At 40.6% G+C, this 15,861-nt stretch overlaps 1 protein-coding gene across 2 annotated transcripts; it reads left to right on the top strand.

Annotated features, from left to right (window-relative positions):
• The first annotated feature begins 64 nt into the window (after positions 1-64).
• On the top strand, positions 65-15,263 carry LOC111963225 (signal recognition particle 14 kDa protein). 2 transcript variants are annotated; one of them, XM_023986527.2, is made up of 5 exons: positions 65-202; positions 625-697; positions 12,555-12,667; positions 14,268-14,300; positions 14,476-15,263. In XM_023986527.2, the coding sequence occupies exons 1-5, from the start codon at positions 179-181 to the stop codon at positions 14,563-14,565; spliced, it is 333 nt and encodes a 110-aa protein (XP_023842295.1). In that variant the 5' UTR covers positions 65-178; the 3' UTR covers positions 14,566-15,263. The 2 variants fall into 2 exon arrangements, with proteins under 2 accessions (XP_023842295.1, XP_023842296.1); XM_023986528.3 differs by having other exon boundaries at positions 95-181.
• The last annotated feature ends 598 nt before the right edge of the window (positions 15,264-15,861 follow it).

Genomic DNA, 15,861 nt, shown 5'->3' with positions numbered 1-15,861 from the left:
CTGTCTAGTTTATTTAAGGATTTGTGATTTTTTTCCTCTACAGTAGATGGCAGTAATGTAAATTATTCAGCGTGTACTTTGTAAGTTGAAAGGTCACGGAGCAGAGTTTCATGTTGTAGTACGTGTGCTTCTGACGGGTTAGCCAGCTAGCTGAAGCTACAGAATTGCAGTGGGAATCATGGTACTACTTGAAAACGACTCGGTATGATAGAAAGCCCCATCGACTAATGTAGTACATCTTAGCTAGATACTGTCATTATTAGAATACTGGTTTAATTTGATAAGTATTGTGCATTGGCATAGTGGAAAATAAACCACGGCTGCCTGCCGCCATAGTCACTAGCTAGCATTTGCTAACTATTAGTTTTGATTGCTTCTGTGGTCAGCTTTATAGAATAAGAAATACTGGACACGTTTTTAGGTAGAAGTAGCTAGCAAGATAGCTAGGTCGTAGAGAGTGAGTTCGAATAAATATATCTAACGTTACACACACATGGATATATGTCGGCGAGTTAGGTAGCTAACGTTAGCCAGCTGGCTAGTATTAACATAACGTTACAAGCTACCACCACAGTTGATATCACTGTTAACAAACCTAAATTACATCTGATTATTTTCCTCTAGTTTTTGACGGAGCTGACACGGCTGTTCCAGAAATGCAGGACCTCAGGCAGTGTTGCCATCACGTTAAAGAAATGTAAGTGCTCAGATCTTGTCAGCTGTGACTTATTTGGTGGCCGAGTTTATCCTTCAGTTCTTCCAGGAAATGTTCATATTAGGCCTATATCCTCTTTTGAGCTCAACCTCAGAGGTTTACATTTACAGTGAGTTTTTAAAAATGTATTTATACATTTTATTTTACTTTTTGCAGTTTTTTTTACAAGCAAACATGCATAGACAAAAACAATAAACTTAAAGCAGCAATATGTAACTTTTTGGGCAACTCCACCAAATTCACATAGTTCTTTAACTCACATTTCTAATATTCTCATTGAACGCAAGTCTCTTAGAAACGGTAGATATGTTATGTGTGCTATTTCTATGCTTCCCGTTAAGTAACATTTTTTCCTCTTACTTTCAGTTTTGTACACCAGCTTTAAACAGCTGAAAATACAATATTTTTGGTTATGGAAAATATATTTCAGAGCGGTTTAGACAGTAAAATGATACTCTACACTATACTTGCTTGTTTTGTCACGCAAACTATTCGAATTTTAGCAACCATGAAATGGCGTAGCGATTCTGCATAGTGCATATTTAACATGGATACCTTTTTTAGGGCTGACCCCAATTAGTCGACGGGTCTATTGTTTGGCTGTTGGTCGACCTGAGATTTGTTTTAGTCGAGCAGTAGCAAATATATTTTTTATGGCACGAGACGCATGTTTGATTCGCGCCCATCTCAGTGAACTAATCCATTGCGGAGGCCGGGTGGATGGCACAGTCCAAGAAGGTCTGTGAGGCTAAAATGCACGTCTCACTCCAGAATACACTCTACTGCTAATTTGTGCACGTTCATTATTTCGTAACTTAATTGTGTGAATTGTTTGCCTTGATTGTTAGTGTATCAATTCCCCATTACATATATAATCAGTAATAGTTTATATTTACCGTTAATTTCTAATCTACAGTTTTTGTTTAGTTATGGTAATTTCTGTTAATACATTCAATATATTATTATTCCAGTCTTTTACCATTATCATTGTCAGAGTGGACACGTTGTTTGAAAAGGGCACAACCTATGCTACACTTGTGCGAAACAACTTGTAAATGTAATGAACCAAAACTTATGTCAATTTAGTCATTGTCTTTGTTTGGAGCGCTACTGTGAATGTTGAGTAAGGACTCGAACTGATTACGCATAGAGGTAGGCTACCTGGCCGGCACGCAAATGTAGGCATATAAATGTGCCCATTTGGGGATCTGATAGTATTTCTTATTGGCTTAAGGCACCACCACTAATGAGCTGTGGAGCTTCTCAAAGTAATGTTTTCTTCGCCTCAAACAGCAAGCAAACAAAGTCTGTTTTTACATACATTGAGAATGACAATAGTTCCTCAATGTATTTGAAAAATCTTTCCAGGGCTCACTGGTGCGGGAAACTGATGGCCCAGAATATTTTATAAGTTGCAAGTTTGCTAGCGTGAACTTCTGGCTGGACCCAAGTTGATAGTTGATACAATGTTTCAAGTCCATTGCAGAAAGGCCATGGGTAGCCAATATTTATTTTTATTAGGATATTTTCTACCTGCAGGCTGCAATGTTTTTTTTTGTTGCTTTGTGTAGGCTATTTTTTACATATTTGGCAATAGAAGTTACTTTTTGGGTTTGTATCATTTTTATTTAGATTTGGATAGAATTGATTAACCACATGACAATGATTTTTAGATACGAAGACGTTATTATAAATTAAATGAAACTGTTCCACGAAATGTGCATAAGAAAACCATAACTGGTACGCAGGTTGGTAGAAATTGTAAGATAAATTGGCATTCTACATGAGAAAGGTTACTGACTCCTCGTGTAGGTTATTACCGCCACCTTCAGGAGAGTAACGGCTGTGAAAGCCAGTAGGACCTGAAGGAGAATAGTCGGGGTTCGGTCAAGGTTTTTCGCTTCTGGTTATCTTGATCTCTGGCTCCCTCTTGAGTCATTTGTGGTGTATTTCATCAAACTGCATCAGACAAGCGTATATTTGATTTCATTAAAACACATAGGGTGTGTCTATATATGGAAAAATACACTGTAAAACATTTCTACCAATCAATTGGGTGAAAGAACAGGTGGCTTTCGGTCACACAATATATTTTTTAGTCTGGCACAGCCGTAATACCTTTCCACCTAGATGAATAACATCACATATGCTCAGACCCAAATGTCCCCAACGTATCCACACCCAATGTTGTTTCTAATACTTTTAAGACTACCGCATATGACTTTATATTGTGTTATGTTTTTTCTGTTTGTTGCCAGACTTTTTTCAATATTTGAATAATAAAGCATTTGATTCTTCCATTCTCTTAACGTTGGAGTATCATTTAACTTCCAGTATTTAAGTAATAGCTTCTTCAATATAAGTGACACCCAATGGTTTGGACAATATTGTTTATCTCACCACACTCCCATATGCCATGTCTTGAAATATGCCGATAGATGGATTAAACGTACATTTACATTGTAAAACTTCCTACAGCCAGCTTTCTAATTCTGCTCATATCTTTTGGACTTTATAACACTCCCAGAATGCATTAATTATTGAGTCATTGTTAGTTTTACACTTACGACATGACTTTGCCATGGTGCTGTATAATTTGAATTTTGTCTCTTGTATAATAAATTCTATACATTCATTTATACTGGATTAGGCATACATTTTTGTTAAGTGTAATTTAGTTTTTTATATTCAAACACTCCCTACATCTTGTGCCAATATCAGTTCTTTTAATTTGTTGGTTCCAATAGTTAATTTTTTTTTCTAAAGTATCTTTTAGAGTGTCTTTTTCTGATTCAAATAGGATTCCCTCAATTTTGCTCTGATGCCCCAATTTTGACCTGAAAGCTTATGTGAAATAAATCTTATAAGTTCCATACAGTATATTTGATCATGTCTACATTGGTCAGTCCAAAATTGCTTTTTAATTCTGGCATGGAAATATTTATTTACTTTTACCACGTCATTTACGGTTTCTATGCCTTTAGTTTTCCATGCGAGTCAATTTATCAGTGAATTCTGAAAAGCTATCCAAGGATTGTTCCATAGTGTTGTGTTTTTAGGGAGTAATATTGGTTCTTTGTACAATCTGTTTCATTTTCTTCCATGTTATAGTGTTCTTAACTAAGGTGTTAATGTTCTTAGCTCCATCCTTTGGGGATGAGCATGGATATCTTCAATATGTTTTTTTTTTTAAATCAAATCAAACTTTATTTTCCACATGTGCCAAATACAACAGGTGAAGACTTTACCGTGAAATGCTTACTTACGAGCCCTTAACCAACAGTGCAGTTCTAGAAGATGAAAGTATTTACCAAGTAGGCTAAAATAAAAAGTAACACAATAACGAGGCTATATACAGGTGGCACCGGTACCAGTCAGTGTGCGGGGGTACAGGCTAGTTGAGGTAATCTGTACATGTAGGTGGTGGCGAAGTGACTATGCATAGGTAACAAACAAGCAGCGAGTAGCAGCAGTTTACAAGAGGGGGGGTGTCAATGTAAATTGTTCGGTGATGATTTTTATGAATTGTTCAGCAGTCTAATGGCTTGTGGGTGAAGCTGTTGAGGAGKCTTTTGGTCCTAGACTTGGCGCTCCGGTACCGCTTGCCGTGCAGTAGCAGAGAAAACAGTCTATAACTTGGGTGACTGGAGTCTCTGACAATTTTATGGGCTTTCCTCTGACACCGCCTATAATATAGGTCCTGGATGGCAGGAAGCTTGGCCCCAGTGATGTACTGGGCCGTTCGCACTACCCTCTGTAGCACCTTATGGTCAGATGCCGAGCAGTTGCCATACCAGGCGGTGATGCAACCGGTCAGGGTGCTCTCGATGGTGCAGCTGTAGAACATTTTGAGGATCTGGGGGCCCATGACAAATCTTTTCAGTCTCCTGAGCACGACTGTCTTGGTATGTTTGGATCATGATAGTTCGTTGGTGATGTGGACACCAAGGAACTTGAAACTCTCGACCCGCTCCACTACAGCCCCATCGATGTTAATGGGGGCCTGTTCGGCCCGCCTTTTCCTGTAGTCCACGATCAGCTCCTTTTGTCTTGCTGACATTGAGGGAGAGGTTGTTGTCTTGGCACCACACTGCCAGTTCTCTGACCTCCTCCCTATAGGCCGTCTCATCGTTGTCGGTGATCAGGCCTACCACTGTTGTGTCGTCAGCAAACTTAATGATGGTGTTGGAGTCGTGTTTGGCCACGCAATCGTGGGTGTACAGGGGGGACTAAGTACACACCCCTGAGGGGCCCCAGTGTTAATGATCAGCGTGGCAGACGTATTGTTGCCTACTCTTACCACCTGGGGTTGGCCCGTCAGGAAGTCCAGGATCCAGTTGCAGAGGGATGTGTTCAGTCCTTAGCTTAGTGATGAGCTTCATGGGCACTATGGTGTTGAACGCTGAGCTGTAGTCGATTAACAGCATTCTCACATACAGTGGGGATAATTGCACCAACAGTTGTTGCCTTCTCACCAAGCTGCTTGCCTATTGTCCTGTAGCCCACCCAGCCTTGTGCAGGTCTACAATTTTATCCCTGATGTCCTTACACAGCTCTCTGTGGAGAGGTTGGAGTCTGTTTGAGTGTGTGGACAGGTGTCTTTTATACAGGTAATGAGTTCAAACAGGTGCAGTTAATACAGGTAATGAGTGGAGAACCGGAGGGCTTCTTAAAGAAAAACTAACAGGTCTGTGAGMGCCGGAATTCTTACTGGTTGGTAGGTGATCAAATACTTATGTCATGCAATAAAATGCAAATTAATTACTTACTTAAAAATCATACAATGTGATTTTCTGGATTTCTGTTTTAGATTCCGTCTCTCACTGTTGAAGTGTACCTATGATAAAAATTACAGACCTCTACATGCTTTGTAAGTAGGAAAACCTGCAAAATCGGCAGTGTATCAAATACTTGTTCTCCCCACTGTATGTGTTCCTTTTGTCCAGGTGAGAAAGGGCGTTGTGGAGTGCGATTGAGATTGCGTCATCTGTTGGGGCGGTATGCGAATTGGACTGGGTCTAGGGTGTCAGGGAGGATGCTGTTGATGAGTCATGACCAGCCTTTCAAAGCACTTCATGGCTACCGACGTGAGTGCCACGGGGTGGTAATCATTTAGGCAGGTCACCTCGCTTCCTTGGTCACATGGACTATGGTAGTCTACTTGAAACRTGTAGGTATTACAGACTCGGTCAGGGAGAGGTTGAAAATGTCAGTGAAGACACTTGCCAGTTGGTCCGCGCATGCTTTAAGTACATGTCCTGGTAATCCGTCTGGCCCAGCGGCTTTGTGAATGTTGACCTGTTTTAAAGGTTTTGTTCACATCAGCTACCGAGAGCGTTATCACACAGTCATCCAAAACAGCTGGTGCTCTCGTGCATGCTTCAGTGTTGCTTGCCTCAAAGCAAGCATAAAAGGCATTTAGCTCGTCTGGAAGGCTCGCGTCTAGGTTTCCCTTTGTAGTCCGTAATAGTTTAAGCCCTGCCACATCCGACGAGTGTCAGAGCAGGTGTAGTAGGATTCAATCTTAATCCTGTATTGACGCTTTGCTTGTTTGATGGTTAGTCTGAGGGCATAGCAGGATTTCTGAAAGTGCGTGCAATTTTCACGTGTTCCACAGCAAACTGTCATAAACAAATCTCACAAGTATCAGACACCGCAAGCTCCCAGCTACTATCTAAGAAACGCAACATTTAGATTATCCCATCCCTGGATAGCCACTATAGGTTTGGGTTTTTAAGCCAATCACACTATCTGCCTATTAATTTCCAGCAATATTGCCCCTCTGTCTGTGTGGTGTGCACTTTTGTTTATCACTCTGTGTATAGCCAGTGGATGTGATAACCATCTTGTGGGTTGGCAGAAGTACTTTCCCCAAAAACATTTAAATTAAATGTTAACTGCAAAGTAGTCTTACCTGGCAGAAGTATATCATGAGTAAGTATATCATTTGTATCTATTCTTTGCTATTTGCTCACTTTGCCTAAAATGAAATGAGCAGCAGCAGCACAGAAACATCGCTAGACCAGCAATTTAGACCACACATTCCTCACTCGCTAGATGTGCAATTAAAGGGCCAGATGCTCAATTAAAGGGGATTTACACTCCAATCTAAATTTATCTCAAATCTAAATGTGATTTAGTCATCGACATGGACTCAGAACATCCAATTTTGTTGTTTCTCTATGAATAATTCTCATTTTAAGAGTGAAAACCCCAAAAATCTAAAACCAGGGAAACTTAAGTTAATTTGGAAAAATATAAAGCATATTTTTKGGGGGAAAGAACATTTAATAGGGCCCCCTTAGTAGTTTAGTAACCATTATTTTACCAGGTATATTGACAGAACATAGTGCTCTACTTTCTCTTTTACACTAAGGACCTGGGGAAGAGTTGCAAGAGAGAGGAGAAGAGAAGAATGTGCCTATTTGAAAGCTAGGAAAAAAAGAGTAGCTTGTGACGTTTCATTTTTTTAAAGTAGCTCTCATGCCAGAAAACGGTTGGAGACTTCTGCTGTAGATCGTTAGTTATTTTTCCTATTTCCATTATTTGTTTTTCCACATTAATTTCTTATCCTGAGATTCTAGAAATATTTTTTATTAAGGGGGCATTAGTTTTCAATATTAGTCAGGTACAGTGCATTTGGAAAGTATTCAGACCCCTTGACTTTTTCCACATTTTGTTACATTACAGCCTTAAATTGTATAAACTACATTTTTTTTCTCCTCGACATACACACAATACCTCATGACAAAGCAAAAACAGGTTTTTAGAAATTTTAGCCAATGTATTAAACATAAACTGAAATAATACATTTACATAATTATTCAGACCCTTTACTCAGTACTTTGTTGAAGCACCTTTGGCAGCGATTACAGCCTTGGGTCTTGTTGGGTATGACTAGGGTTGCACATTTTGGGGCATATTCAGAGGTGGAAACTTTCCGAGGGAATTAACGGGAATATATGGGAATTAATGGAAATATATGCACATTCATATTAATACCATTTTAAATGTAGATGTTTTTTGCATTTGATATATTTACCATATCATATGGAGACAGAAACAAAAACCTTTTCCCTTATCATAAGTAGACATGATTTCACTGAACAACAAAAGAAACGGAATATTGAATGATCCCCAATGATCCATCGCATCTCCCCAAAACATTTTCAATATCTGTAAAATGATAGTCTAGAAACTAAAGCTTTGGTCGTCTTTCTCTCAGGCTTCCATGTCTTTATCCTGGACCTCCTCAATGTCCACCTATGGAACATCAGACTCTGAGGCTTCATCTTCACTGTCACTTTCCAACCTTGTTAAGGATGGCTCGTTGTCCGGCTCAAAAAGTCTCAAATTTGCCCGGATGGCCACCAATGTTTCCACCGTTGTATTGGTCAGCCTGTTGTGTGCTTTGGTGTGTGTTCCCAAACAAGGGCCAGTTGCCAGCATATGTACGCTGCGGCGTGTATGGGCTTCAGGCAGAGRTCTTCACGTTTTGTTTTTGTATTTCAGAACTGCAGTTTCTTCTGCTTGAAGCAACCGTGAAGTGTGCAGGGCAGTAAGGATTTCTTCTCTTACATCTGCAAGCAGAGTCTGAACATCAGACAGGATAGCATTGTCTCCCTCAATCCGTGCAATGGCTACTGCTATAGGTTTCAGGCTGCTTACCACTCTCTCCCAAAATCTTGATGGGGCTGTCCATATCGGCAGACTGTGATATAGCCATTTTTTGGAGAGACTCCTTCCCCTCCAGGAGACTGTCAAACATGATGACAACACCACCCCAACGGGTGTTGCTGGGCAGCTTCAATGTGGTGCCCTTATTCTTCTCACTTTGCTTGGTGAGGTAGATTGCTGCTATAACTTGATGACCCTTCACATACCTAACCATTTCCTTGGATCTCGTGTAGAGTGTATCCATTGTTTTCAGTGCCATGATGTCCTTGAGGAGCAGATTCAATGCATGAGCAGCACAGCCAATCGGTGTGACGTGAGGGTTGGACTCCACTTTAGACGAAGCAGCCTTCATGTTCCAGCATTGTCTGTCACCAGTGCAAATACCTGCTGTGGTCCAAGGTCATTGACTGCCTTCAGCACATCTGCAATATAGAGACCGATGTGTCTGTTGTCCCTTGTCTGTGCTCTTGTAGATTACTGGTTGAGGGGTGGAGATGATGTAGTTAATTATTCCTTGCCSACGAACATTCGACCACCCATCAGAGATGATTGCAATACAGTCTGCTTTYGCTATGATTTGCATGACTTTCACTTTAACTCTGCATCCAGCAAATTAGTAGATAAAGCATGTTTGGTTGGAGGGGTGTATGCTGGGCGAAGAACATTCAGAAATCTCTTCCAATACACATTGCCTGTGAGCATCAGAGGTGAACCAATTGCATACACAGCTCGAGCAAGACATTCATCAGCATTTCTCTGACGACGTTCCTCCATTGAGTCAAAAAAACTTCTGATTCCAGGAGGACCATGAGCTGTTGCTATCGTAAGGTGTCTGATTCATCCTTTTCACCTCGAATAGAAGTAGAGGGACTTTTGTCAGAGGTTGCTTGTTGTGAGCTCTGAGGGAACTTTATGCACTTGGCCAGATGATTTTGCATCTTTGTTGCATTTGTCACATATGATTTGGCACGGTATTTGCAAATGTACACAGCTTTTCCTTCTACATTATCTGCAGTGAAATGTCTCCACACATCAGATAGTGCCCGTGGCATTTTCCTGTAAAGATTTGAAAAAAATGAGAAAAAAATCCCAAATACAATTCCAAGTACAGATAAATAGTTAAGCAGTTAACCTCACCTGGGTATGTGGGACGGTAGCGTCCCACCTCGTCAACAGCCAGTGAAACTGCAGGGCGCCAAATTCAAAACAACAGAAATCCCATAATTAAAATTCCTCAAACATACAAGTATTTTACACCATTTTAAAGATACACTTGTTGTAAATCCAGCCACAGTGTCCGATTTCAAAAAGGCTTTACGACGAAAGCACACCCAACGATTATGTTCGGTCAGAGCCAAGTCACAGAAAAACACAGCCATTTTTCCAGCCAAAGAGAGGAGTCACAAAAAGCAGAAATAGAGATCAAATTAATCACTAACCTTTGATGATCTTTATCATATGACGCTCATAGGACTTCATGCTACACAATACATGTATGTTTTGTTCGGTAAAGTTCATATTTATATCTAAAAGTCTGAGTTTACATTGGCGCATTATGTTCAGTACTTCCAAAACATCCGGTGATTTTGCAGAGAGCCACATCAATTTACAGAAATACTCATAATAAACATTGCTAAAAGATACAACTGCTATGCATGGAATTTTAGATCCACTTCTCCTTAATGCAACCGCTGTGTCAGATTTCATAAAAACTTTACGGAAAAAGCACACCATGCAATAATCTGAGTACAGCACTCAGAGCCCAAACAACCCAAACAGATATCCGCCATGTTGTGTAGTCAACAGARGTCAGAAATGGCATTATAAATATTCACTTACCTTTGATCTTCATCAGAATGCACTCCCAGGAATCCCAGTTCCACAATAAATGTTTGATTTGTTCGATAATGTCCATCATTTATGTCCAAACACCCCCTTTTTGTTCGCGCGTTTAGCCCAGTAATCAAAATTCATGAGGCGCGATCACTAGATGCAGACGAAAGGTCAAAAAGTTCCGTTACAGTCCGTAGAAAMATGTCAAACGATGTATAGAATCAATCTTTAGGATGTTTTTAACATAAATCTTCAATAATGTTCCAACCGGAGAATTCATTTGTCTGTAGAATTGCAATGGAACACAAGCTAACTATCACGTGAACGCGCGTGGTCAGCTCATGCCTCTGGCAGACCTCTGACTCAATCCCCTCTCATTCGCCCCCACTTCACAGTAGAAGCCACAAACAGGGTTCTAAAGACTGTTGACATCTAGTGGAAGCCTTAGGAAGTGCAATATGACCCCATAGACACGGTGTATCCGATAGGAAATTAGTTTCCTGGTTGGATTTTTTCTCAGGTTTTTGCCTGCCATATGAGTTCTATTATACTCACAGACATCATTCAAACAGTTTTAGAAACTGCAGAGTGTTTTCTATCCAAATCTACTAATTATATGCATATTCTAGCTTTTATGGCTGAGTAGCAGGCAGTTTAACTTGGGCACGCTTTTCATCCAACATTCCCAATGCTGCCCCCTACCCTAGTGAAGTTAAACAACTCCTTTGTAAGATAAATGTTTTAAAATGAAACATGTATGGAAACAGGTGAATTAACACTCCTCAAAACTTACCAGAAAGCATGTAGTCCTTGGCTCAGACTGTGTAGTAGTGTTGGCTCAATAGCATCTCATTAGTGTGCAAGATCTTGAGAATCAGCTGAACATGTGATGGAAGTGTGCACTGCAGATGTGATGGAAGAATGCATTGTGCATGCAGAGGGTTGCAATTCCATTGAATAGGGGATAGTTTAACCAAAATATGGCACAAGACCTAGAATTGCCTTCACTGTTCACTGTTATGAGCACATTTTTAAATGAATTTAAGCCCTGGAATTTGGGGAATTTTGCTTAACTTCCCATGGAAAGTTTCCGACCCTTTGCAACCTAGGTATGACGCTACAAGCTTGACACGCCTATATTTGGGGAGTTTCTCCCATTCTTCTCTGCAGATCCTCTCAAGCGCTGTCAGGTTGGATGGGGGAGCATCGCTGCATAGCTATTTTCAGGTCTCTCCAGAGATGTTAGATCGGGTTCAAGTCCAAGCTCTGGCTGGGCCACTCAAGGACATTCAGAGACTCGTCCCCGAAGCCACTCCTGCGTTGTCTTAGCTGTGTGGTTAGGGTCGTTGTCCTATTGGAAGGTGAACCTTCGCCCCAGTCTGAGGTCCTGAGCGCTCTGGAGCAGGTTTTCACGAAGGATCTCTCTGTACTTTGCTCTGTTCATCTTTCCCTCAATCCCAGTCACTGCCGCTGAAAAACATCCCCACAGCATGATGCTGCCACCACCATGCTTCACCTTAGGAATGGTGCCAGGTTTCTTCCAGGTGTGATGCTTGGCAGTCAGGCCAAAGARTTCAATCTTGTTTTCAACAGGGTCTGAATACTTAAGTAAATAAAATAAAWRWWWTTTTTTTTTTTTTACATTTCCAAAAAATTCTAAACCTGTATTCGCTTTGTCATTATGGGGTATGTGCTGTAGTTTTGCTTTAGGATATTTATATATTTTAATTTAATGTATTATTTCAGCTGGGAAGTTGAATGCTTCCGAAGACGGTCAAAAGCACTTTTTGCATCAACAGCCATTATTGATAAATCTACATCTTGTTTTTTTGCGTATTGTATTATACTGAGAAATGTTCTTGTATTTTAAGTGTCTATTTAAAAATAAACACTGTTTGATTAATATGTATCAAATCTGGAAATACATTTGCCATTCTGTTGCCCTTGAGTTTAATTATTGTTGCAACTTTATAAAATGTATGGGTCTAATCGGTTGGGAACTCCAGAATTTACTGGTTTTAATATAACTGAAGTAACTGTTTGATACATGGACCTAGGAAGCACTGAATTGAGTGACATGAGTTGTTATTTAAGTAAATAGAGGCGCTACTTTGTCCCAAAATACAATTCTATGGGAAAGCTGTCCATCCCTGGTGCTTTTCTCAGCGCAAATATTTTAATTGTGTAATATTATTCTGTGATTTTCCATTTTTTTGTGACTTTATCTGCTGGTAGTTGCCTCAGGGTTATTGAATCTAAGGCTGTCGGATCAGTCCAACTACAGTGAGTAATCCTGTTGACCTGTAGTTTGTTGTCACGAACTTTACAGATGACGGGAGAACCAAACCAGTCCCCAGAAAAGGCCAACAAGAAAGTTATGAACCAGCAGACAACAAGTGTCTACTCAGAGCGTCAGACGGCAAGAAGAAAATCAGCACAGTGGTAAGTCTACAACATCATGTGGCAATGAAGTGATTTATGATGGTTTGGTTGATATTTAGAATAAAATATTTTTCTTACCTAGTCAGGCAATTAGTCCATACATCTCTACTTAGTATTTAGCCAGACTAGATTCCGACTTCACGCTTGCGTACAGCTGCACTGGGGTCGGACAGACTTCCTGTTTCGATTAAGACACTGCGGAACCGGTGCGAGATTGCTTGTTTTTCAGGAAACTGCCCTTTTCGTCCTCATGCTCGGTTGCATAAGCCACAGCCATTTTGTAATGGCAGTGTCAGCCAATCAGCTCCTTTGTTGTTCAAAGCGACGTGCCATTCCATAATGGTTGCTGTGGCTACTGCTAGCTAGCATGAGGATGAAAACAGCAGTTTAATTAAACTAGCACTTTACTTAAAAATGTACAATTTCTGAGCGCAACGCAATTTCACATCCCTGGGTTGAGGTGCGATTTCCGAGCCGGATCTGCGGTGGCTTAATGTAAACAGGAAGCCTATTCGACCCCAGTGCAGCTGTAAGCAAGCGTAGGGTCGGAATCTATTCTGTCTACTTAGTAATCCGATTGCTCTTGGGTGTTCTGACATCAAATCAATGTTTATTTGTCACGTGCGCCGAATATAACCGTAGTAGACCTTACAGTGAAATGCTTACTTACAGGCTCTAACCAATAGTGCAAAAAAGGTATTAGGTGAACAATAGGTAGGTAAAGAAATAAAACAACAGTAAAAAGACAGGCTATATACAGTAGCGAGGCTAAAAAGTAGCAAGGCTACATACAGACACTGGTTAGTCAGGCTGATTGAGGTAGTATGTACATGTAGATATGGTTAAAGTGACTATGCATATATGATGAACAGAGAGTAGCAGTAGCGTAAAAGAGGGGGGTGGTGGGTGGGACACAATGCAGATAGCCCGGTTAGCCAATGTGCGGGAGCACTGGTTGGTCGGCCCAATTTTAGGTAGTATGTAYATGAATRTATAGTTAAAGTGACTATGCATATATGATAAACAGGGAGTAGCAGCAGCGTAAAAAGATAGTAGCCATTTGACTACCTGTTCAGGAGTCTTATGGCTTGGGGGTAAAAACTGTTGAGAAGCCTTTTTGTCCTAGACTCGCTTGCCATGCGGTAGTAGAGGGAACAGTCTATGACTGCGGTGGCTGGGGTCTTTGACAATTTTTAGGGCCTTCCTCTGACACCGCCTGGTGTAGAGGTCCTGGATGGCAGGCAGCCACTGTTGTGTCATCTGCAAACTTAATGATGGTGTTGGAGTCGTGCCTGGCCATGCAGTCGTGGGTGAACAGGGAGTACAGGAGGGGACTGAGCACGCACCCCTGGGGATCTCCAGTATTGAGGATCAGCGTGGCAGTTGTGTTGCTGCCTACCCCCACCACCTGGGGGCGGCCCGTCAGGAAGTCCAGGATCCAGTTGCAGAGGGAGGTGTTAAGTCACAGGATCCTTAGCTTAGTGATTAGCTTTGAGGGTACTATGATGTTGAACTCTAACTTAGCTGTTGAAATAAATCCATATGATTTGCTATACCTTGCAGACAGTAGTGATAATCAAAGTTTTCCTTTTATCTCCAGGTTAGCACCAAAGAAGTAATCAAGTTCCAGATGGTAGGTACTGACATTGTGGTATGGTTTTTGTAACAAATGTGTCACTGGAGCACTGAATGCACATTGTCTTGTTTGACTAGATCTATGAAATGCTAAAAATGATTTAGCAAATCATTTAAACACGTTCCTTTTGACAAACTCCTCTTGTCTGCTTTCTCTCTTTTCAACTTGTCAGGCATACTCTAACCTCCTGAGAGCACATATGGATGGCCTTAAGAAGAAAGACAAGAAAAGCAAAAGCAAAAAAACCAAAGCCACCCAATGAGCAACAGACTCTTTCATAGCATACTGGGGGAACCCAGACTGGCCTGTACCACCTCCAAGGCGCTCCAACTATCATCTCTACCCCCATCCTTCCTGCTGCTGGCTGCGGCCCACAATCTTCCACCTGGGGACTGCTTTGACATCATGCCATTGTTTACACAGCAGTGTCTCATCCCTGGCCAGTGTATGGCATCGGTCTATAGGGATGAAGGGAAAGCTGAGGAGTTTAACACTCACAGAGGATACTATAAGTGAGCTGCCTTTTTAGATCAACCCCCCCCACCCCCATGTCAACATCTCTGGTCTGGATCCAAATTACACAGAGAGCTGCATCGTTTATGTAGTCACGGAAAGGATGGAGCGCGTTGATAAAATGCCTTTCAAATCGTTTTCATTTTAACTACTATCTATTTAGTCAGTTCGGTTTGCATCCATCAATTTGATTACATGTTCACTAAAGTGCTGATTTACTTTCCAACTGGACCTTGTCTTAACCATTTATGGATAGATGATTAAATGTATAACTATATACTAACTAGAGTGAAGCTGCCACATGCATTTGTTAGGGTTGGGGCTGAATGTTTTTTTTGCCATTCGGAAAATGTTAGATTATTATATTTTATGGTGGAAAGTGAGATACAGAATTGTTTATGTTTTTACTTAAGAAGAAATTATTAAATGGGTGAGTTCCTTATTGGTCCAATTAGTTTTTTGTCATTCATCTGTCCACTTAATGAAGGTGGTAAATTCATAGTTGTAAACTAATCTGTAAAGAGAGGATCCAAAAGTTAGCTGACACATTGTAAGGCCTCTATTGTACTTTTTGAAGTGTGTACTGTTGTGTTGTATTATCAATTCAAATGCAGAAAAGCTGCAGCCTCTTAATTTGTAGGATGTATTTGCCATGTGATGGAAGATTGAGTGAGGGGGAAAGTATTTAGAAACTTCTGAATAATATAGTATATTTACTGGTGGCTGAAAGGCATATTTGATTTATGGATACAGAGAGAACCTTGTACTTGATAAATTTAGTTTTTAATCAACAGGCTTGGTTTTCCTTACTGGGTGTAAACCTAACCATGATAATTATCATTAAGGATTATAATTACTTTCCAGTGAATGACACACAGCTGCAGCTTTTAACACATCGTTTATCACAATGTCATTGATGAGGAATACAAATTGTTACTGTAAAATGAGAAATAAAGTGCTTTGTTGGAATAAATAACAATCTGTCAGCGGTTTGTTGAAATAAGGAATACGCCGTTTAACTTTACATTGTAGGCTGATAACACTA

The sequence above is a fragment of the Salvelinus sp. IW2-2015 genome, linkage group LG4q.2, assembly GCF_002910315.2.
Source record: "Salvelinus sp. IW2-2015 linkage group LG4q.2, ASM291031v2, whole genome shotgun sequence".
Lineage (NCBI taxonomy): Eukaryota > Metazoa > Chordata > Actinopteri > Salmoniformes > Salmonidae > Salvelinus > Salvelinus sp. IW2-2015.
The sequence above is the reverse complement of the archived record's forward strand: the minus strand, read 5'-3'. Positions and strand labels throughout refer to the sequence as shown.